The sequence below is a fragment of the Sebastes umbrosus genome, chromosome 10 (genome assembly GCF_015220745.1).
Source record: "Sebastes umbrosus isolate fSebUmb1 chromosome 10, fSebUmb1.pri, whole genome shotgun sequence".
Taxonomy (NCBI): Eukaryota; Metazoa; Chordata; class Actinopteri; order Perciformes; family Sebastidae; genus Sebastes; species Sebastes umbrosus.
This window is the reverse complement of record NC_051278.1, coordinates 30,996,123-31,021,459: the sequence shown is the minus strand read 5'-3', so window position 1 is coordinate 31,021,459 and position 25,337 is coordinate 30,996,123. Positions and strand designations below refer to the sequence as shown.

The window sequence follows — 25,337 nt, the reverse complement described above, 5'->3', positions numbered from 1 at the left end:
ACCTCGCCAAGCACAAGTCAGTAACTCAGATTTATGTGGTGAAAAATGTATATGTTAAGTCTGTCAAAGTTAACGCGATAATAACGCATAAACACAAGTTTTCGTTTTAAAGCCGCTAATTTCTTGAATGCATTAACGCAACCGATCTTTTGGAGGTTGTAGCTTAAAACTAGAATGAAGATACTGACATCATGTGAAACTAGAAAACATAAGGAATCCTTTGGTACCAACCGTGTCATCACCAATCGTTTTAAAGCCGCTAATTTCTTGAATGCATTAACGCAACCGATCTTTTGGAGGTTGTAGCTTAAAACTAGAATGAAGATACTGACATCATGTGAAACTAGAAAACATAAGGAATCCTTTGGTACCAACCGTATCATACTAGCTTGTCGCAAAGGAAACCAAACTTATGATCAATTTTGGCGAGGAAGAACTGGCATGACCATTTTCAAGGGGGTCCCTTGACCTCTGACCTCAAGATATGTGAATGTAAATGGGTTCTATGGGTACCCACGAGTCTCCCCTTTACAGATATGCCCACTTTATGATAATCACATGCAGTTTGGGGCAAGTCATAGTCAAGTCAGCACACTGACACACTGACAGCTGTTGTTGCCTGTTGGGCTGCAGTTTGCCATGTTATGATTTGAGCATATTTGTTTATGCTAAATGCAGTACCTGTGAGGGTTTCTGGACAATATCTGTCATTGTTTTGTGTAGATAATTGATTTCCAATAATAAATATATACAATCATTTGCATAAAGCACAAGCAAAGTATGATTTTGAGTGCCCTCTTTGTAAAGTGTCTTTGTTTTTTTTGAAAGGCACTATATAAGTCCAATTTATTATTATTATTATTATTATTATTATTATTATTATTATTATTATTATTATCATTATTATTTTTATTATTTGTCCACTCCCATGTTGATAAAAGTATTGAATACTTGACAAATCTCCCTTTAAGGTACATTTTGAACAGATAACATTTTTTACAATTAATTTGTGATTAATCGCGATTAAATATGGACAATCAAATACAATATAAATGTATATGTATAAGTGTGAAATGTACAGTATATGTCGGTATCCATGGTATATGTAAATGAATCTAATGTACAAACTTGAATACAGCGTCTAACCTAGTTTTTATATCTCTGCCCCCCTTTTTTATTTTTTATTTTTTTCTATTTTTTTTTATGCTGATGTTTTCTTTTGTGTACATCTTCTTTTGTCTCTTTGCTCATTACTTCAAAGTTTGTGTATAAACTTTTGTAAGTATGAACTGTAAATTGCATATATAAAAACAATCTAAAAAAAATAAACCATAAAGAAAATAAATATGGACAATCATGCGATTCATCACGATTAAAACATTTAATCGTGATTAAACAGCCCTAATGATTACTCATTCTGCTTCAAGGTACAGTTTGATGTTGTAAATTCCAGTGTCAGCAGCTTCATGTTGTTATTCCTGGTGAATGAATGAACTCGTGATGTGATGTGATGCTGCCCTCTCCTGTACATTCAGAGATTGTTTTGATGGATCCATAATGTAAATCATTGAGTAATGTGTGAATGATCTCACTGAGCTCTGAGCTTTGTGCTGTATAAGAGCAGCTCACTGAGTCCTGCAGCCCGTCACTCTTCACTGCTCCTCTGTCAGGTACAACTGGACGGCTTGTCTCTCTAGGCGGGGCTTAAAGTTTGGGGACTTTGTTCGAAAAAGTCCATCCAGTTTTCTGACTGTTGAGGCAGCAGCCACCGTCTATCTCTCTCTGTCTCTCTCTGGGACCTGAACTTCCAGGACTAACGGGGACATCTGTCCCGCCGTGCAGCCAGCAGCATGATGTGCCTGTTCAAGTCTCTGTGTGCGGTCATTACCAGAGCCCTGTTCCTCCTCATCTCTCTCATCAGCGTCTGGAGGGTCACAAAGGTGAAGAAAGATTACAACTACTGGTTCCTCACTTTCCTCTTTCTGCCGCTGCTCGTTGAGATGATAATAACGCTGAAGAGTCGGATGGGAAAAGATTACAAATGGTAAGATGAGCTGCATGGAAGTGTTGGTAAAGGGGGGAAACTTGAATGGAATGGCAATTTAAATTTGTTGTTTAAAACTAATCTCAACAACCTCACTGTAACACTTCGATGTAAATTTACAGCGAGATTCTAACAGTTACATACTGTAAAATGCTTTTACTGTATATTACTGTGAAAGCAATGCATTCTGGGAGTCAGAACGCTTGCTCCCATGATCCCAGCGGTCAAGTGTATCTTTTCACAGTAATCTACTGCTTGCCGCTGAGAATCTCGGGAAAATAAATTAACGGCTATTTTTCTAAGTTCTCGCGCGTATTTTTTTCGAGTTGAGCCGTTGAGCGCCACAGCTCAACAGCTCAACGGTCAACAGCTCAACAGTCACTCTGGCAGCAGCAGCAGCAGCAGCATCGTTGTTGTCCAGTGCAACTTGAGGAGAGACAGCAGCAGTTTGGATAAACACTTTTTATTTTCACCACCGCCAGTTCCATTTTGATCGTCAGACCAGCGGAAGGGAAACTCCAGTGGTTACATTACGTTACTTCATGGTAAGTCAAATCATCAAGTTGTGTTGTACCTTTGCTAACACAGTGCATGTTCCTCCATGTATGTACATTAGCTAGCTAACGGTAGGTCGTTAGCTGTTCTTAGCTTCGTCTATATTTCAATACTCATTAGTATCACAGGTAACACAAATCAGTCGTCTATCTTATATTCACGGTAGCTAGCTAGCGCTAGCACCTTAGTTAGCGTTAGCTCGTTAGTTAGCGTTAGCACGTTAGTTAGCGTTAGCTCGTTAGTTAGCGTTAGCTCGTTAGTTAGCGTTAGCGCGTTAGTTAGCGTTAGCGCGTTAGTTAGCGTTAGCGCGTTAGTTAGCGTTAGCGCGTTAGTTAGCGTTAGCTCGTTAGTTAGCGTTAGCGCGTTAGTTAGCGTTAGCTCGTTAGTTAGCGTTAGCGCGTTAGTTAGCGTTAGCTCGTTAGCTAGCTGGTTTTAGCTTAGTCAGCATTTAAATTCTCAATATAATTCCTAATAGGTAGCAACAATCTAAAAGGGAGACAAGACAGTATCTATCTTGTGTTTCAAGAATGTTCAACTGTCAATTTTGCCGCCATGCATGTGGTACTAAATATGCCTTTGTTAGGCATATGAAAGTTCACCAAAACACCCCACACATCAAATTTAAATGTGATTTCCACGATTGTTACCGTTCATTTGGCAAAGTTACAGCTTTAAAATGCCATGTATATAGAGATCACCCAGATCAGAGGGAGTCAAGCTTGAGGGAAGGATGTTCTGGCATAAGGACATTAACATTAGACGTTTTATCATGCCACATCGATTTCTGTAGTCAAATGTGACAGTTTGTCTACATTATTTTCTCACTTGAAGACTCACATTAAAGAGGGGAAACCAGTCTTATGTCCATTCACAAATTGTGGTAAAATGTTTACTGTGATATCCACTTTTTCATCACACTTGTCAAGAACACATAAAGGTTGTGTAGTTGGTAATCTTTTGAGTCAGATCAGGTCAGGTAGAGATGATGGAGAGAATACTGTTGAGCAAGCAGGGTGCTCACATGAGCATGCAGGGTGCTTCAAATAGAAGAGAGATGTCCTCATCTTGCAGGCAGATGTGAGTATAACTGATGTAGTTTATTTCAGATTAAGACATTGAAATTATTGAAATGCAATGAGTGGAGCTCAGTGTGATTTTAAAAATAATTTCTTTAAACAGGAAAATTGATGACAACTATAGTTAAAGCATTGTTTAATTGTATTAACATTAACTTAGAATTGCAATGCCTTTATTGTCTCCTAATATAGGTGTCAGACACAGCGGCGACTGTGAAGACATCCCTCATCCTTCCTGATAGCCCTTGGTTGATCATTCTAGGTAAGCACTAAACCCCACGTTTCTACTTACACTGTACTAGTGCACATATGCAGAGTACTTCTATTGAGCCTGTCGGCAGTCAGAAGGTGTGGGGCAGGCAGGAAGACGCTGCTTGCCGCTGGAGTTGGAGTTCAGTTGTAGTGAGTTTCTATGGTTATGTCTTCTATATTGTATATAATACACACAACTTTACATTCTTATAAATAGATACTGATTCTGAAACAGTTGTGCATACAGAAATGGATAAATAAATATGTAGTTTTAGATGGTTAATAAATAGTTGACATCTTTTATACATACACAGTGGGCTATGTTTTAGTTAATAAATAGTTGACTCTATAATACATACACAGTAGGCTATGGAATAATAATTTCTCTGATTCTTCTCTGATATGTAAATAGTTTGTTTGAGCTTTTCTCTCACTCTCTTTCTGGATTAGGGTGTTCCTATAGCTTGTAAATATGTAAATAGTTCGTTTGATATTCTCCCTCCCTTTGTAGATTTTATTTTATTTGTATTAACTTTTTTACTTGATTTCTCCTTCACTGCAACGGACACAACCACTAAGCTTTATGAAAATGAGTGCGCGATGGTGTCGCAAGTATGTAAATGGCTACCTGGATACATCAAAGAGCAGTACAGTAGATGAGTAGCATCTCGCATCCTACATCAAGAATTCCTGATATCTAGCGGAGGCTTACATTTTTTTAGAAAGGTTTTCAAATATCAGTTGGAAATGCCAATACCATACAAAAACAATAAAGCGGTAAGTGGCCACTTGATAATTCGTCAATTTGGTATTCAGCCTAAAGCTTTTTGCATTGTGTTTCAGGTCCAATGATTTCCGACCAGCGCTGGATGGTAAGCATCGAGGGTCAGGTGGTGTGTGAAGGGGCATTGTCTGCGTTGGGGCTTGCTGTTGTCTTCACATCCTACTACAACTTCAACCTCCAATATCAGGATCACGCTGCCTGGACACTTGAATTCATACAGAGGTAAGTTTGAATTCCATATAGTCATTTGTGTCAGATGTTTGGGCCTTACAGCTATCCTTGTATCTATCTATGTGTGATAGACATACGATCAGAGAGTAGGGTATGGAGAGTTCATTCCAAAATAAGCTTAAATGATCACTTGGATGTTTGGGTGTGTATGTGTGGTTCTAAAATATATACAAGAAACATAAAAACAGTATTAGCCTTCAATAATATCATTTCATATATAAATTAATAACCCATTGTTATTAGTCTTGAATAATTAAATTAAATAGATAATTATCAAAGAGTCATCAAGTTACCAAAAAAACTCAATGTTATATTCATATTCCAAAAGTGTGACTCATAAAACATCAGGCAAGTAAGCTATATTAGCAAGAAGTATTTCACCATGTCCACGTGTATCTACTCTAATATGCATTGCAAACATAAAGCATGAAAAAGAACGATTTGGGGACTTATAATAAATCAGGTATTATTTATACTAACAATATTTAGCGGTCTAATTTTAGGTAAGAGGTGGTTTGATTCACATTTGTGTCTTTTTGTTTTACCTTGCTATGCCTTGTAGAAGCTGTGTCAGGATCAACCCAGAGAGAGGGACAAAGGCACGACAGGGAAAGGTGACCAGCAAGAAGAGCGGGAAAATGGTTCATAAGAAAGGGACATCCCTGAATCCTCATGTTTGCACCCTCCTGCGGAAGCTCATGGATTTCGAGTGGGACTTTGTGTGAGTTTAACAATCACATCCCTGACTCTGTCTGTAGAGACAAACCCTCCATATCTCACTCAATTACTGAAAATCCCTTTATGTCTGTGTCTCACTTATTCACAATGTTATTTTTTATTTAATTTTGCTTAAAATGTTCAACCTGGCATTATTTATACGTTTAATAATTGACCATATTGAGCCAGCACACAGTATTGTTCAACAGTATTGTTCTGTCTAGTGAACCCCCGCAGTGTAACGGGGGAGGCTATTTCATTTTGAAACAGAAAAGTTACAGTATTTACTCAGTCCACAAAGTACAAATGTTTTAAGCCCGTCACTTACTCAGATACACTCACACATGAATTCATTCATTCACAACAGTATTTTTATTTGTAATGGCTATTTTTATATTTTTGAATTTTATTCTATTTACAATGTTCAACCTGGCATTATTTCTACGTTTAATATTGAAGATGTTTAGCCAGCACGCAGTATTGTTCTATAGGATGGTTCTGTCTAGTGAACCCCCCCAGTGTAACAGGGGAGGCTATTTAATTTTGAAACAGAAAGGTTATGGTATTTACTCAGTCCATGGACTCAGATATTCATACGCAGTCAAATATACACCCTCACTCAGTCAGTCAGATACACACACACACACTGTGTCTCTTACTCACTCACAACTCATCACACCATTTTTATTTGTAAGAGCTTGAGTATTTGAATGTTTTATTTGGATGTTATTTTCTGTCAAACTCAGGTTATTATAATAAACAAGAATAATATGAATATGCCATGTTGTTGTGTTTATTGTTCAAAATTGTTATTTTTCATTTGCTTGTTAGTTTTTATAGATGCTTAAAATACTGTAATTTGTGGAATTATTACAGGAAATTATTGGACATTTTGATTACAACAAGTTACTGTATTTCTCTGATACAGTAGAGATACTGTAAATTGTACAGTATCTTGCTGGTGAAACTGCAACCAATAAATTACTGTATTTGGAATTATTACAGCAAGTTACTGTATGCTTTGATTACAGTAAGCTGCTGTATTCTTTTGATACAGTACAGATACTGTAAATTGTACAGTAACTTACTGGCGAAACTGCTGCCAGTATTTTACTGTAATTTCTGAAATATTACAGCAAATTACTGTATGCTTTGATTACAGTAAGCTGCTGTATTCTTTGATATAGTACAGATACTGTAAATTTTACAGTAACTTACAGGAGAAACTGCTGCCAGTATTTTACTGTAATTTTTGAATTATTACAGCAAATTACTGTATGCTTTGATTACAGTAAGTTGCTGTATTCTTTGATACAGTACAGATACTGTAAATTTTACAGTAAAATACTGGCAGCAGTTTCTCCTGTAAGTTACTGTAATTTTACAGGAAAAAGTTTTACAGTGCTGGTTTGGACATAATTTCTTTGCTGGATAGATTTAAAGTATAATGCATGAATAAATTACGTTTTTTTGTTATATATCCCTTCCCCCACCGCCCTCAGTAGGCTCCCCTGCATCCTGCTTGTCCCTCCTCTGCTATTGTTCAACCGGTCTTGTTCCGGGACAGTGAGGATGGGGTGGTCCCCCTTAGCTGCCCCAGACAGCCTTCCTCCATGTCTACATTTAATCTGAAAACAATAGTCTGTATTTCATTCTAGTTTTTTTTTAATGTTGTTGAACTTTCAATGACAGCAGATATTTAAATTTAACATACAATGAAAAAACAATGCAATAGGCTACAGTATGTCAAACTGTCCTTCTCCATGCTCAGAGATGTCCAACACATGTGTTTTGTTATCCTGTTTAATTATTAATTCCTTACAAAAAGCTGAGATTTGTGTGGAAATATCTTGATGTTGTAAACTGAAAGCAAAGTGATAATAAAATACTAGGGCTGTCAATCGATAACAAATATTTAATCACAATTAATCGCATGCTTTTCCAGAGTTAATCGCGATTAATCGCAAGTTAATCGCACATTTTTTATCTTTTCAAAATGTACCTTAAAGGGAGATTTGTTAAGTATTTAATACTCTTATCAACATGGGAGTGGGCAAAAATGTTTGTTTTATGCAAATGTATGTAAATATTTATTATTGGAAATCATTAACAACCCAAAACAGTGACAATAATTGTCCAGAAACCCTCACAGGTACAGTGTGTCAGTACCCCTCCATGTGTCTGTATGAAGATGTGTTGATGAGGGTCTGTTGGTTGTCTTGCAGGTTTTCTCCTCCTATCTTTCTGTTTCTCATCAGTATTATTCCCTCCATCTGGATCCTGGAGCTCCAACACCAGCAGGAAAAAGCCAACCGCCCCAAGGTATACTCCACGCCTCAAACCGAAAACACTTAAAACAACAGTTCTCCTGCTTTCCAAACATGTACTCTAATGATAGATGTGTGTGGTGTGGGAGGGTTGCAGAACTCTAGCTCTTCACACATACTGTAGGGCTACAGCTACAATTTATTATTCATTCATTTATTGATTCTGTCAAATTCTGCATTTGCTTTTAAGCTTTTAAGTTTGAACTACAGTGAAATGTACAAGCAGTCTGTGAAATTCAGTGTGTAAAAAGCCTCTTTCGACTGTTTTCAGTGCAAAACTCTGGACTCGGAGACCCAGGGAAACCACACATCCCCGAACTATCTGGAGGTAAGAACATGCTAGAACATGCTCTCTTTTATGATGTGCCTGCAAAGAACAGAGAACAGTTGTTGTTTTTTTTGATGATGTATGTCATGGAAATCACTGATATTTCACAACATGTGGGGTAATGAACCTAACCAAGAGCTCTAAGATAAAGCAACAGAAGAGAATGGTTCAGATTCCTCAAGAAATTGCTTACTCCCTTCTCTGGGATTCACAAAATTCCTCAGTTTTTGCACGGATTAAATAGATAGTTTATTATTTGTCCTCAAGGAGTGAAGTCTTTTCCACAGAGCACAAACAACAGAATTATACAAAAAGACAAAGACATGAATAAGCACTCTACAGACCTCAGACTAGATTTCTTGTAACCAAAGAGGAGGTTACAGTTCGTGAAATAATCATGAAACTGAATGTATTGATTCGTGTACATAGACACAAATTTAAAAAAAAATGTTTGTGATGGTCAGCACAAAATCAATTCATATGTAATCGTGAACCGGGAAGTAAATTTATAAAGAGCGACAAACACTTCGTTGGGAGAAGGTCGGGGTGGATGGGTGGGTCAGAAAACATCAGACTTTCACCCAGAAGACCGATGTTCATGTCCCGCGTGAAACTACAAGTTTATTTGTCACTTAAGTTACAGCACTTCCAGAGTTATTTCATCCCAAACCACGATCTTTTCGTAAACCTAACTAAGTAGTTTTGTTGCCTAAGCCTAACCAAGTCGATCTTTTCCTAAACCTAACTAAGTAGTTTTATTTTGAAAAGACTGAAGACATACTGCTGGACATTAGCAGGAAAACGCAAAAAAAACCAACCATGTTGTTGAAAGTCGTGCTGAGCGTCAGAAAAAAAAGGGAAATTTGTATCCATGTACAGGAATCAAGTAGATCAAACTTCGTGACTATTTCACAAACTGCTGTGAGGCTGTGTTGCTAATTTAAAGCTTGTATGGCTAAACAAACAAGTTTTAGAGGTGCTGGCAGGCAGATTGTTTTTACCTACAGAGCCAGGCTAGCAGTTCTCCCCCTGCTTCAGTCTGTATGCTAAGCTAACTGCTCACTGGCTGTGGCTTCACACTGAACAGACAGATATAAAAGTGTTAGTGATCTGCTAACTCTCGCCAAGAAAGCGTATAAGCATACCTCCCAGAGTGTTAAACTCTCCCTTTAACATGTAAATCTTTCCAATCTTCTTTAAAATGTTTCTTATAGTTCTTAATATATGTCATAACTAATCTAATCAGCTGATAAAGAGCAGTTTGCTTTCATCACTCATGATAACACAGTGTCTGCGGTGGGAGCTTCCTCTTTGGGGGCGGCAGTAGCTCAGTCAGTGGTGACTTTGCTTTTGCTCGGAAACCGGAGTGTCGTAACTTCAAGTCCCTGCACAGACCAAATACGGAGTGTGGACTGGTAGCTGGAGAGGTGCCAGTTTGTCTCCTGGGCACTGCCGAGGTGCCCTAGAGCATGGCACCGACCCCCTAAAAGCTACTCTCCAGGCAGCTGTATACTGTAGTAGCGGCCCACTGCTCCTAATATACTAGGATGGGTTAAATGCAGTAGCTACATTTCAGTGTGTGCTACGCTGTGTACAATTTGTGGCAATAAAATTTGACTTACATTTGCAGAATTTCATGTTTCAAACAAAAGCAAAATTTCTATCCATTTTTTGCAATTGATAGATGCAGAAGATATTTAGTTTTTTTTTCTTTTGTTTTAAGCATTAAAGATAGGGTCGATGATGTTGGAAAACTAGCATCATTTGAAAGTAGCATGGCCTCAGGAGCTCCATCTAAACCCCCCCCCTCCCATCGGGGCTCCTTCCAAGGCAACGCCCCCCCACACACACATGCATGAGCACCGCCGCATCGTAACTACTTCACAGACACAGAGCGGAGAGAGGACCTCAACTCAACAACGCTACCTCATGACAAGTAACGGCGGCAGTGCTACTGCAGGGCTGACGTTTCTCTTCCATTCTCCAGGAAACGTGCGGCGGCGACGCGCTTTGAGTTCAGGCTGGTGCACGCCAAGGGTAGAGTACGAGCAGGGAGGCAGGGAGGCATCTGATTGGTTCTTTCCAAGCGGACCGCGAGGCAGTCATCGGTAGACGTTTTTACAGGATTACAGCAGCTACAGATGACGGCTCTTTTCCGGTCCTTTTTCAGAGCTCATCAGTAATGGATCGCTGTCGGGGTGTAAAGACCATTTCAACCAATATAACAAATAGTGGAGACTGGAGAACATCGTCAACCCTGCCTTTAACAAAGAGCCAACAACCTGAGTGATGATCATGAATGATGCATGTTGCCTGTAATTTGCTGTAGAAAACGAAGTGATATACTGTCACACTGTCAAAAAAGTAAAAAAAAAAACTTTCTGTGTCCTCATTTTAAGCTATTCCAACTCCTCTCAGCAGTATTCAAGGCCAAACTGCTCTTCAGTGGAAAAGAGTCCTAAATCTGATTAGAAGCCAGCACCGGGGTAATATGGAATCCATTAAGAGAGTTACTCAGAAATTTAGGAGTGGGACAGATTCCCCGACTGTCAGTTTGGAGTGAATGCAGAAGAGAAAAACATGAACATCAAAAGATTGGAAAGCCGGATGCATCCCCTGGGGGTTAAACAATTCAGAAGAATCCACCAATGGGAGACACAAGGGATCTTCCCCCAGATCTTCCCAGGCCTGGGTTCTGGGAGGAGCCATCCTCTCTCCCTTATCTCTGGTGGACATTTTGGTCAGAAATTAGAGGAACATTTCGCCACATTTTATGTGGATGTCCAATCCTCAATGGGTGTCATATTGACAGAGACAGAGTTCACCTGCTCGTGGAGCTGTGCTGGCAGTGCCTACATGTACCAGGATGCATTGCGCCTGAGCTACTGACGGCCAGCCAAAACATACTTTAGCCAAGTTGCGCCGATACTAGGGCTGTCAAAGTAAACGCCATAATAACGCATTAATGCAAATTTGTTTTAAGGCCATTAATTTCTTTAAAGCATTAACGCAACTAGGGATTTTTAGGTCGAGTCAGCCAAAACACTGTAAAATGATGCTCGTCCATAACATCCTCTGCACTCATATTTTCGGATGCCCTTTTTTGCTGTTGGAAACGTTTGCAATACAAGCAAAGAGAACAAGAAAGTTCTGTTTTGGAGCGGCATCTAGAGCATGGTGTTTGTTTTGGAAACTACAGAATGATATAAAAACCTCAAAAAAGTCCACAATAATGCACCCGCCCTCTAAAGAGTCAATTAATCTAATAACAGGCCCAAAGATGATTGTTGATTTGTAAAAACACTCTCCTCTTTTGCATAGAAGATAGGCCTAAAACCCTACAAGTGCTCCTGCGTGCTCTTGAGTGCTCCTGTGACATTGCATTGAATTTCAGCGGTATCTGTGGTAACTTCACAATGTTTTATAACCGGAAAAAACAAGTGAATACGACATAGTCTGATCAGAGGCAAAAACGAGAATTTCAGTTTTGTTGTTATTCAATATTAGAAAGCTGAGTCATCCAGGCACTGAATTCAGCAAGGCAAAAAGTGGCAAGACCTGAGAGGTTATACAGGCTTTTAAAATACCAAGAAAGACAAAGAACTTGCAAAGTCATAAATAGGAAGAAAAACACTCTCAGACAAATTAGTAAAATATGTCAATCAACAGTATCAATTTAAATCAAGAAGAGCGCAAATGCAACGTTCACCCTGGACTCACTGCAACAGGATGTTACAGGAAGAGACGTGTTTTCGCTTTACTTCAGATGCAGAGAGAGACTGACCTGAGAATAAACCTAAGAATGCAAGATGTAGAGCAACATAAGCAATATTAATACAGTTTACTTAGTCATTAAAATAGGAGGGCAGAGACGTTCTGCCATTAATAACAAACATAAGAGCCTGAAAACCCATGTGGCCAATAACAGAAAGAGGGGAGCATTTAAACTGGCTTATATAAACAACAGCTAGACCACCACCACCACACCCTTTAGCCCAGGAGAGTTAGAAAGCCAATATTTGTTGGGGCGCACCTCCAAAAACTGGCTGCGTGCCTCAGCTCTTTACTGTGTTTCAATAAGAAAAACAAAGTCCACATTGTGCAACATTATGGAGTCATTAAAGGTCCCATATCATGCTCATTTTCAGGTTCATACTTGTAATTTGTGTTTCTACTAGAACATGTTTACATGCTGTAATGTTAAAAATATATATATATTTTCCGCATATTGTTTGTCTGAATATACCTGTATTCACCCTCTGCCTGAAACGCTCAGTTTTAGTGCATTTCAACGGAATTGCAACGGAATTGCATTGCTAGGCAACAGTTTGGGTCTATGTTTACTTCCTGTCAGCTGTTGTTATTAACATACACTGCAACAGGAAATAAACTGGGACACATTTAGAATGTTTACGTTTAAAACCATGTAATGGTCTAAATATTGTATATTTGTGACATCACAAATGGACAGAAATCCTAACGGATTGGTTCAAACCCACAATTTCTGAATACGGGCTGTGTGTGTTTCTCCGTATATTGAGCGTTTTGATAGTTTAACAGTATTTATAAAGCACTTAAACCTCCTTTATAATATAAAAGACACGAAAATCTCACTTTTTACAATATGGGACCTTTAAAGCTGCAGTTGGTAACTTTGAGGAAATATGATGAAAAGTTATTTTTATAAAACAGTCACTATATCCTGACAGTAGTGCATGAGACAGATAATCTGTGAAAAAAGATCATATTCTTCTGTGTCCTCCGGTGCTCCTAACGGAATTTGCAAGATTTCACCACGCCCAAAGGAAAACAACCAATCAGAGCCGAGCAGTCTCTGGTCAGCTGTCAATCACTGTTCACGAAACACGTGAACTCCGATCAAACTAGGCAACGCTGATCAAAAATTAATCAAGATTCTGTTACTATAATGTCTATTTCTCTCCTCAAATGTTTTCAGAATCATCTTGTAGTGTACTGTTTAGCTGTAAAATGAGAAAGTTTGTTTCCCGGATGGTTGACTGTGCTTGGTTTTGGCTCGACTGCTTTCAACATGGCAGCTTTCTTCCTCATTTTACAGCTAAACAGTAACAGTGTTTGAGCGCTGCCTAGTTTGACAGTTTGATCTGAGTTCGCGAGTTTCGCAAGACAGCTGCCCAGAGACTGCTCGGCTCTGATTGGTTGTTTTCTTTCGGGTGTGGTGAAATCTTGCAGATGGCATTAGGAGGACACAGAGGAAGAAGATTTTCTTTCACAGATTATCTGTCTCATGCACTACTGTTAGGATGTAGTGACAGTTTTAGAAAAAAAAACTTTTTATCATATTTTCTCAAACTTACCGACTGCAGCTTTAAAGGATAATTCTGGTGATTCTACTGTCAACAGATCCCATTAAAAAAACAAAAACAACTAGAATGGCACTCAGAGAGCGCAGACATCCGCCAAGCTGCCCAAGTATGATTGCCCCCCCCCCCTCTCCGTGCAGCTTGCGCCATCATCCACGTGTATTTCTGTTTATGTTGAGATCAGCTGACCATAGCGGAGCATCGTAAAACACTTCATTCAAACTGGACAGAATCAAAGTTAAACTCACCTAAACCGTCTTTGGTCCAACTCAACTGTAATTTCACAGAGTTTAATGTGAAAAAATTCAGATTCTACAGGTGTGTCCCCCCTCCCTCCACTCTCTCTCTGTCCCTCTCTCTGCAGGCAGAAGGAAAGAGGCAGGGTGACGCGTCATGAACGTGTCATCAGTTACACTGCGCATGTCTTAAAGCCTGTGGTGTTAATGCACAGGCTGAGTGGAGTAATTAAAAAAAAAATCCCGAAAACGGATCATGATCCAGATCGCCACCAAAATCTAATGGATTGTTCATTGTGCCACACCCCACCCCTCCAAAATATTCATTCAAATCCATTGTGAATTTTTGGTGTTATCCTGCTAAAAGACAAACAAACAAACCAACGCCGGTGAAAACATAACCTCCTTCAAGGACCAGGCCCTTGGCCCTCGGCCTTGAAGGAGGCAATCACCAATGAATTTATTTCTCTGTGGGGGGTTTTAAAGGTGAAAGTATGTATTTGTGACCCATTTTTAAGGAATTTACATCTTCAGTGTAGGGAAATCATAAAGTACTGAGAGACGGATTAACACATTGTTGTTTTTTGTCTTTTCATTGGATTTGTAGACCATAAGAAAAATATAGAATGTCTCCAGCCTTTTTCTTTAAATAATGACTTTTTGGATTAGGACTCATCAACATTCATCCGACCAAATATTACAGGGTCTGTAAATGGAGTAAAAGGAGGCGGGATAATCTCTGCCTAGTTTGGCTATAACAAATCTAAATTGCTACAATGATATTTACCAGAAACTGGTAGCGTCGCTTGAGCTGAGAGCTAGGGTCGTATCTAGAAGGTAGCCCACAAGTTGTGAAAACTCTTGAGAGACTCACTGCCCGATCCAGTAGCGGGACAAATACCACAAAGACCAACCGTCACATCCTACATGTAGGCATGCTGAACAACGACAACAATGGAGGAGAAATGAATACACATAGACCGGCAGGTCCATCCTCTCTCCCTACATGCTTCAGCCTTCTCTTCATCCAGAGCAAGTACTGTACCATGTGCCAACATTTTGACTTCTGCGGATATTCTCTATCATATAGCCTAACACTAAAGTTTATGTAGCACTAAAATCAGGATAAATTAAGTAATTTACTAAAACGGCAATAATACCGCATATCGCGCTGATGAGCCCATCATTATCACCGCAGGGGAAATTCGTTCACCGTGACAGCCCTACATGTGACCCTTAAGTTATCGAAAAAGAAATAACTTTCGATCTCTCTTCCTTTTCCAATATTTTAACCAGGCGTTATCAACTGTCTGCTCCAACGACTGGATCCTGACTCTCCATCAGATCCTGCTCATCCTCCTCATCGTGGGGAAGTGGCTCCTCCCGCTGGGAGGCGGAGTCACGCGGGACGAGCTCTCGCAGCTTCTCCTGATTTTTGTCGGCACCGCAGCAGACATCCTTGAATTTACTAGTGAGACGCTGTCAGATGTCAAGTGGGTGGCTCGTTGGTTAAGAATATGTGTGATAGTTGTATGTTTACTGAGCTTTGTAATCGTATAAGTATGTTCCCACTTATGTCTAAACTATAGGGCTGTCAAAGTTAACGCCATAATAACGTGTTAATGCACATTTGTTTTAACGCCACTAATTTCTTTAACAACGCTTGCGATTTTTAGGTTGTGGCGGGCTCAGTCTTAAAGCTAGAGTGAAGATACTGGTATCGTATGAAACCAGAAAATCTAAGCTTGTCACGAAAGAGGCTAAATAATCTCCAAACTTAGTCCTCTGACCTCAAGATATGTGAATGTAAATGTGTTCTATGGGTACCCACGAGTCTCCCCTTTACAGACATGCCCACTATATGATAATCACATGCAGTTTGGGGCAAGTCATAGTCAAGTCAGCACACTGACACACTGACAGCTGTTGGTGCCTGTTGGGCTGCAGTTTGCCATGTTATGATTTGAGCACATTATTTTATTCTAAATGCAGTAGCTGTGAGGGTTTCTGGACAATATTTGTTATTGTTTTGTGTTGTTAATATAATATATACATACATTTGTATAAAGCAACATATTTGTCCACTCCCATGTTGATAAGAGTATTAAATACTTGACAAATCTCCCTTTAAGGTTCATTTTGAACAGATAAAAAAATTTGTGATTAATTTGCGATTAATTACAATTAACTATGGACAATCATGTGGTTAATTGTAATTAAGTATTTGAATCGATTGACAGCCCTAGTATAAACGATAGACACAAAGGTGTAGAACTCAAGCACTTTTAAATAATCTTACTTTTATCTAATCTGTGTCCCCAAATTATGACATTATATCACGGAAATAAGCAACTTTCCATTGACATGTATTGAAACTCACGGGACTGACTCTGACTCTATGTCTTTTCCAGAGAGAACAGCCCTCAGCTGGTCTACATCATCTTAGCTGTATGGACGTGGAGCATGCTGCAGTTCCCTCTACATCTGTCCGGTCAGTGTGTGTTTGTGTCTTAAACCAATAACGTTGGTGCTTATTAAGCATTTACAGCCGTGTGTTGTTGTACATAACCTCTTCCCAGCGTGGGACAATCCAAACAATGTGTTAAGTCAGCAGCGTCCAGGCCAGTGCTCTAAGTAAACAGTGAAAAGTAGTTTGGCTCCTCTATCTCCAGCTTGGTGAAATTATTAACCCAGAAAACAGCGCAGCTTTGTTCTCGGTAAAGACAACCCCCCCATTCATGATCTCAATTATTCATATCCCATTTAATAATTTACAAATGGATGTTGACATTCTTGATAGTGATACTTTCATGTATAGCTTTACCGTCATAATGCATTTAGAACACTTAGAACTTGAACGCCCAGTGTTCAGATGAAGCTGCTTTTCCTTCAGTGTGTCCAGTTTGTATCCACTCATGTGGGTGTGTCTTTTTGCTATAGTGTTAGAGCAGTCGTGTCCAGTATGTTTGAATGCACAGAAAGTGTTGACATACAGGTGCAACATGTTCATCCATACTTGTTTCCTCCCGGGGTCAAAATTCTCCTGCTTATAAGCCACAAGCTCTACTGTTTCCACCCGGACGGCAATAGAGCTACACCAAATGTCTTTTCCCGGCGGAGGAGAGATGCTCGCGACACCGCAGTTTGAGCTGCGCTCGCCACACATCACAGCATCCCAGTGGCATGACACTAGCTGTTGGAAATAATGGGTTTCAGAATGCAGTGGTGCTGTTGTAGCATTGTGTCTGAAAGGACCTGAGTGAGAGGCAGAGAGAGAAATTGAGAGTACTAAGAGAAAGAAATACTCAAGCAGGAGCAAAAAATGAATGAATGAAAATTGATGACTATTAGTTTATACCAGAGATTCAAACAAGTTCATACCAGAGGGGCAAAAATTATTCAGTTTTCTTTCCTGAGAATTAAAGGGACTATTTGTAACTTTCAGAAATGCTTGTTAACAGCGACACCTGTGGCCGTTAAGTCAACGAAAGTCAGCGTCCTGTTGCTCGCGCTTGCTCGCTCTAAATATACCTGAACGAGCATCGCTCAAAACAGTGAGGCGACACACGTCAGCTAAAACCACAATATCACTCTATATTTCAGCTGCTTGGCAGTAATGTTAGCTGACCAGACGAAGGTCTCTCCATGAATCACTGCTGATCCTAGTGTTGGCTTTTCCTGCCTCAGCACAGGCTAAGGCAGCGGGGCTCCGCAGCGAGTAACGTTGTTGTCTCCGCCCGCAGCCGGAGAGAACAGGGAGACACCGGCACCCGGTCGGTAACGAGACGATAACATTACTCGTTGCGGAGCCCCGTCACTTCACAAGACACGGAAAACCTCTGTTGGTCTGGAGGAGCTGCAGCAGTTATTTCTGCACAAACGTTCACTGTACATTCACTAGATATTCTCAGAGCTAAACTAACTCTTCTGCAATGTGTAGTGAGGGCTCGTTCACATTTGGAGATGGAGCGAGTACGCGAGAACGCGCGCGGCTTGTGTGAGCCTGTGCAAGCAGGCAGAGGAGGAGAGGCTCCGGCCACACGTGAGCGCACATATGCGAGCGTGCATGTGTCCCGACGCAGTACATTTATACGCTTAAAAAGTTACAAACAGTCCCTTTAAGTAAAATTAAAATTAGGTCTATTTAACATAAAATTGCTGTTGCAGTGTACTTATTATTTTGTTATTTTCATTCTTTAAAAGTCACCAGAATGCAGGAAATAAAGTCTCTGAAACTCTAATTTTTGGTTTTGAAATCCTCCCTATTTTTGAGGTCTCAAGGTTGGCTAATATGCGTTCATCAGGGGTGGAAAGTGTAGTAGAATATTGTACTCAAGCACTGTTAATTTAAAGAAATTTTACTCATGTTAAAGCAAAAGTATTGTGCAAAAATACACTTATAAAGGGATGGGAAAGGTACAAGAACTAATAGTAAAAAATACTTGTGTTAAAAGATAAAAGATAAAAGTAAAAAGTAGATCACTTAAAATGTATTCTGAGTAAACGTTGCTGCTTTAAAAAATAAATTGCATTAATTGTCAACGTATACACTAGTGGAACAACATCAGCAACATGGTTATGTGCAAACCAACAACAATTTCCATCTCTATAGACGGTAGCAGCCTCTGTGTATGAATGATCATCAATTCTAAATATACATCCACCTTCCTGGACCGTGCGAACACAGCCTCCCTCTTTCATTCCTTCAACCACCTTCTTGAAAAAGTCAGAGTTGTGATATTTGTGCATATCCAAAAACCTGTTGATATCCGAGTCTTTCATAATGTTTAACAGTAGGTGTGTTCTTCCTTCCAACCACAAATGTGGGCTTTTTCTTTTGGACGTGCATCTCCGTAAACTGTTGGCTAGTTGGTTTGTGTACAACGCACAGAGCTGGACGCTAACAGGCCAGAAGTCTTGTGTAGCAAACGGCTGTAAAAAACCCAATTGAGACGCATATTCCGAATGTGCTGTATACATGTCCAAAGAATGCTCCTAAAACCTGAATAATATCGTCATATCCCACGTCTTATTCGATAAATGCTCCATTCGGAATAAGGCCTGATTCAGAATATCCACACAGGATATGCAGTCAATATCAAATTTGGATTAATAGAGGAATATTAATGTGCATGTAAAACGTAGAAGCAGTGCAACAGATGTAATGTGTATAGGCCTAGGGCATGTAGCTGAAGCTAATTTGCAACCCCTGTCCCTGGTTAGGCTACTAAAACTACTAGGGTAAAACAACTAAACAAATAAATGGAAACAACAGATTGTTCCTTTTGTCTCTTATGTCCTGTTTTTTTGTCCTTTTATTTTAAAAAGTGGTGAACTCCAAGCCAGACAGTGAGGGTGAGCAGAGGGTCCAGGAGGCGTCCGTCTTAACTAAACACAGCACAGACATATGGAGCATCGTGGAGGCCTTTTTCATCCATGACGGGCCTTTCCTGGTGGTCAGGCTCACCGTCATGACCCACTTCGGCGTCATCCACCAGATGCTGGTGTTCTTCGCCATCAAGAACTTCCTGGTGGTCATACTGAACTTGTACAGGTTGGTTGTTATATGCCAGGACTACCGCAGTAGAGACAACCGGGGCAGCGCTATCCCATGTGTCTGAGGAGTCATCTCACAGGGGGGGAATCAGGGAGACGGAGAGATGTTACATCCAAAGTTTTACAGTTACAGTGGAGCAGGAAAAGAAGCTTGCTTTCTGTTTTCTTCTCCAATGTACTTAAAGTCGAGATGAAATGAAAAAATGCCTTTTTAACCCTTTTAGATCACATCCCTGGTCATATTGTGCACCTATTTATCAATGTATGTAATTGTTGTTGTTTTTTACAAAAAATCAATTTCTTCATATTTTTTTACCAAAATACAATCTTCTTTTCTTTCTGTAAAACAATATATGAGGTGCGCATCAACCAATTTCAACCACAAATATCATGACATCCATCCATCAATCAATCTTCAACTTTTAATAGCTATTTGGTTTAAATCCCTCTTGTACACTGACCTTTACACCGCTCAAATATTCCTTTTCACTGGGAATACTCACAGCACAGAGACTAAAGACGCTCTAACTTCCGTTTGACTGGGACTCTAAAGGGGAACTACGCCCATTTTCAAAATTCATACATGTTATATGGTCTAAGACAGTCCAAAAAATATTAGTAAACACGAACAGCTCTCTCCCAAATATCCCAAAACTAGAGTGCTAAAACTTAAACTTGTGATGTCATAGGGTTTAAAGTCTGGAGCTGCTCCAAAGACAATGAATGGGAGACAGATTTTATGGACCCACAGAATGTTTGTTTTCTTTTTTATACCCATATGAGGTTTATTCTATTGTAGAGTTGTCAATTGTGAAACAGAAAATGTTCCCATATACTCAGAACATTCCCCTGGGTGCTCTCAGTGTCCTCTAGAACAGAGGTGTCAAACTCAATTTCATCCCGGGCCACATCAGCATTATGGTTGCCCTCAAAGGGCCAGTTGTAACTGTAAGACTATATAAATATATCTACTCTTTATCATATTACATAATTGCCTCTGCATTTGATAATTATTGTTTTTTAGTAATAACTTAATTAATAACTAGCTCTGAAAGCAGAAGTCTAGGAGAAATTATTGCAAGCAGACATTCAGGTGTACAACTATTGAACAATTTATTTAAAAAATTAGTTCAGTAACAAAAACACATGCTTGTGCATCGATATGTATGCATGTACGTAGACACAAAAATACTGAATGTGGGCACATACACACTCACATTTCTATGTGTTATTATAACATAGATCCCATGAATTTATGAGATTAAGAAACCCTCATCATTACTCATCCTTTAAAGATCAAAATTTGCAAGTAAATAATAATAATAATATAATATTTTTTTTTACCATCACACAAATATTATCAAGCACTATTTATTACATTGACTTTGTTTAACTTTTTATTCACAGTTGAGAGGGGCAGAACTAGGGTAAAACAATGTGACGGAGTAACCATCACTGACGGTGGGCAGCGCACACACACACCCCCAGGCCACGCACACCAACATTTCTCCGCTGCGTCGCTGGCTGCAGGCAGCGCTCACACACACACACACACACACACGCCAAACATTTCTCCGCTCCCTTCCTGATTCACTAACGAGTCCCCTAAACTGTTTTTCAGTAGTGCGACCAAGGGTGCACACTTGATTGTTCTGCTGTTTCCTGTACGCATTTATTCACACAAACATTATTCTTGGACATTTTGGCGACCACATCACTCTGCCAGAGTGCCGCTGCTGGAAACGGCTGATATTGAGATGCTTCGGTGCGCAGGTAACAAAATCGAGATGCATTGTGGGACATGTAGTTTATGGACACCGTACTTCTGTAAAGCGGCATAGAATTGTATGATAAGCAAATATATCCTTCGCAAGCTCTCGTGGGCCACATAAAATGAGATGCTGGGCCGGATCCAGCCCGCAGGCCTTGATTTTGACACATGTGATCTAGAACATCTCTCCCTATTCATTGTCTATGGAGCAGTTCCTCACTTTATACCCAATGACATCACAAGTTTGAGTTTTAGCACTCTAGTTTTTGGATTTGGGAGAGAGTTGTTCATGTTTTCTAATGTTTTTTGGACTGTCTTAGACCATAGGAACAACATTGATGAATTTTGAAAATGCGCGTAATTCCCCTTTAACTTTGTGGGATCAAGTGGCTGTGAATAATTAAGACTGTTGCGAGCAGAAAACTGGTTGCCAAGTTCACATTCCACGCTTGACTGCTCAGCATCTGACTTCGAAGACTCGTACTTCACCTCATTGACATGTCAGTCCCTCTGGAGCTGACCTCGGTCGACTCAGTTAAAAACACCACCATTTCTTCAATACTTTTGTGTGCGAGAACATGCTGGGCTATAAAGAGGCCTTATTGTTCAGATTGTAACTTAAATAGTAAATTAATAGACATAGGCAAACAGCAAGCCGGGCACACAAAGGAGACGAAGGAAGCAGAGCAGAACAGGAAAAAGGTCAAGTCAAGTCAATTTTATTTATACAGCTCAATATCACAAATCACACATTTGCATCAGGGGGCTTTACAATCTGAACGGTGCGACGCCAGGCGTTGTGTTGAACGGAAGTGAGGACAGGACAACAGGAAGACAGAGAGAGATGTACTAGATACGAAGTGTTGACTGAAGCTGAGATCCAAGGAAAGCTATTTCCCCTTCTTAACCCAGACAGGAAGTTAAGACTGTATGTGAAAACATTCTAAAACCACTATATCAACACTGGAAAAGGAAGTCCACGAATTCTGAGATTTTTTTTTTAATTTGAACGGGAAAATGTTTTGAACTTTGTTTGATATTTTTATTTTGTACCTCTTGGATAACAGAGTGCTACAGGAATCCTAAAAACTAAAACGCTAAAAGAGTACTAAAACCCAGAAATGAGTCAGCATTTTTGCACTTCTGGTTCCTTCGTCTGGAAGTCAATGGGTTTTTAGTTAGATGCCTGAAATCAGCTCTGTGGTTAACACAAGCTGAAGAGATTTTAACGTTTTGTTCTACAACATAAAATACGTCAGTAAATCCCCCACTCGTGAATATTGAAGCCTTAATGTGTCTTAAAAAAGGCGGTTGCTAACAAGTGGCTAAATGAGACTACTAAACGTCATCACGCCGACTCGTCCTCCTTTACAGCCTCGTTGTGTGTACTCGCGTTCATACGACTGTGGTGTAGTTCGTTTATAGCCTAACGTTAGCTTTTTACTTCTGCCGATTGCATTTACACTTCAAAACTCATAAAAGTGGTGTTCAGTTGTGAAGATTATCTTGCTGAACAAAACCTGTAAGTATCATAAACGTGTGTTTGCCACAGAGCTTATTTTTCTGTAATAATCCAAAACACAATGGAAAAATCCCATTGTTTTTTTGTCAAGGGAACCCAGAGCGATGCTAACTTCCTGGTTAACGTCACCCCTAGAGCCCTCTGTGGCCCTTTTAAAAACGGAGACATGCTATTCACAGGTCAAAAGGTCATCATATTTATTATCTCAAAGTTATTCTATCCTCACCGTTACTGTTGGCCAGCTGATGGTTGCAACTCTGTGATATGCTAGAAACTTACAATACCTTTGAAAACTAGAATGGCGCAGACCTCCCCCCCCCTCTCCATTCAGTTTGCGCCATCATCCGCGTGTATTTTTGTTTATGTTGAGATCAGCCGTACGTAAAACACTTCATTCAAACTGGACAGACACAAAGTAAAACTCACCTAAACCGTCGTCGTTACTCTTTCCATCAATCACCAAGTGTGCTTTGGTCCAACTCAACTGGAATTTTACCGAGTTTAATGTGAAAAAAACGTCTACAGTCGTTGCCCCCCCCCCCCCCCACAAACCAACAAACAATCACCGGTGAAAACATAACCTCCTTCCTAGGCCTTCGGCCTTGGCGGAGGTAATAAAGAGACTGAAGACACAAAAAATGACACTCAGGTAATCAACTCAATTGGAGTTGTGTGTGTTGCATACCCTTTAAAGCCATTAATTATTGTAGGCTATATAATGCCAAAGAATCAGTATTATATCTCCCTGGTTTATGTGAAGCTGGACAACCTCAGCACGAAGTGTGCATTTTAACTTGTATTATTGTTGTTGTCAAGTTATCTTTTGTATTTTCTTTGTTCCCAAAATAGTGTTATATCCAGGGCTAATGTCCAACTGTTATTTTTGCTACGGTCATGGATATTGTGGTCTTGTGATCTTTATGAAATGTAATCTTACAGATTTGTAATCTTTAAGAAACGTATGTTGTAAGCTTCAAGATGAAATGCATTCAACACTTATTATACCTCTTTCACACCAATGACCAGGGTCGGACCAGGGTTATCTGACCCTGGTTAAACCCTCCTTTTGTCAATTCAAACCAAGCCAGGCAACACAGGTTAATCCCTGGTCATGACAATTCAGATCCGACTTGGGTCACAACCCGGGAGCATTGCATACCAGTTAGCTCAGGAGCTAGAAATGAGTGTGTTGTGGGGTGGGAGTTACATGACTGGAGGATTACAGAGAGAGGAGATGATAGTGGCATCATCAATGTGTGCAAAAACGTAAAATGTCATAGAATGATGCATGTCTTTGGAATACAGTGTAAATATAGTACGCACTGCATTTTTAGCTTTGTAACATGTGTAATTATGTTGTATGTTACATGGAGCTGTAATGTATGCAAACACATACAGACAACATACAGATTTACAGTATTTATCAATCAGCACTCATGAACCTTTTTTTCCTCTGTCTATCTACAGTAGGCTACCCATTTATCATAAAGTAGACTACATTGTGTTATCTAATATGATAATATAGGCTACATTTACAAAAGAATTAACAACTTCTGAAGACTGAAATGTATATTTCACTCACTCCACCATCCCAGCAAAGATTTACTTCACATAGTAGGGCTATTTTCAGTTTTTCAGTTCGAAATGTGGCAACTGTTGGATAATGTAAGAGCTTATCCAAATATAATTAAATGAGTTTATATTTCTTTTAGTTTGCCAATTGTTCGATAACGTCATGAAATGAACTGGAACTGGGTTTGTAATTTTATAACGGATGGGACAGGCGACAGATGGATCTTTTAGCAGGTTTATTTGGAAAATTTAAATTTAAAGTTTATTTAAGTTAAAATTTAATATAGTAAAAAAAAAGGTAGCGTTTCAAATAGAATATGTGCAAACAAGCTTTAAAAACAGATGCGCGTACAGCTGGCGGTACCGTGAGGTGGTCGGCCTACACGGTGCCGTCGCACCATTTGTTTATGAGCCATGGCAGCCTGTGACAGTTATGTCACGTTGGCGACCCTGGTCCTTGCCATTCACATTGAAATCGACCCTGGTCCGACCCTGGTCTGACCCACCTCTCGACCTGGGTCACAAAGCTGAGTCAGTCAACGCGGGTTAACCCTTTCATACACACAACCAACCTTGGTTCAACCCTGGTTGAGTCCTCGGTGTGAAAGGGGTATAACACTCAGATAGTGAAGGAAGTTGGGTGTCTGTGGGTGACAGGATATGGGCAGGTTTTTTCACGGTTGTCTTTTTACTACTTTATAAAGCTGTATGTCACTCGTTGCAGGTCGCTCACTCACCGGGAGTGACGCCATGCATGCAAAGATCTTTAGGAGAACTGATAGATGAACGTTGTGTTTGTGCTTTTTTGCCTCTCTCTCATCACTCTAGAAAACAAAAGGATCTTAAGTTGCCATGACACCATCATACAGTCATTGTTATATGTTAATGTATCTTGTCGTGACACTGCCCAAATAAAACAATCCATACCATTGTAAGTTGTCTCATATGTATTTCTCTTTATTTCAAAAATATGTCCTTAGAATATCACTTTTACACAAGCAGTGGATCTCAATCTCTTTTATGA

General features: G+C 39.7%; 1 protein-coding gene across 1 annotated transcript; it reads left to right on the top strand.

The window, feature by feature from the left end:
• The first annotated feature begins 1,614 nt into the window (after positions 1–1,614).
• LOC119495760 (transmembrane protein 26-like) lies at positions 1,615–19,676 on the top strand. Its single transcript, XM_037782519.1, has 6 exons — positions 1,615–2,044; positions 7,885–7,981; positions 8,258–8,314; positions 15,129–15,385; positions 16,304–16,383; positions 19,221–19,676. The coding sequence occupies exons 1-6, from the start codon at positions 1,851–1,853 to the stop codon at positions 19,511–19,513; spliced, it is 978 nt and encodes a 325-aa protein (XP_037638447.1). The 5' UTR covers positions 1,615–1,850; the 3' UTR covers positions 19,514–19,676.
• The last annotated feature ends 5,661 nt before the right edge of the window (positions 19,677–25,337 follow it).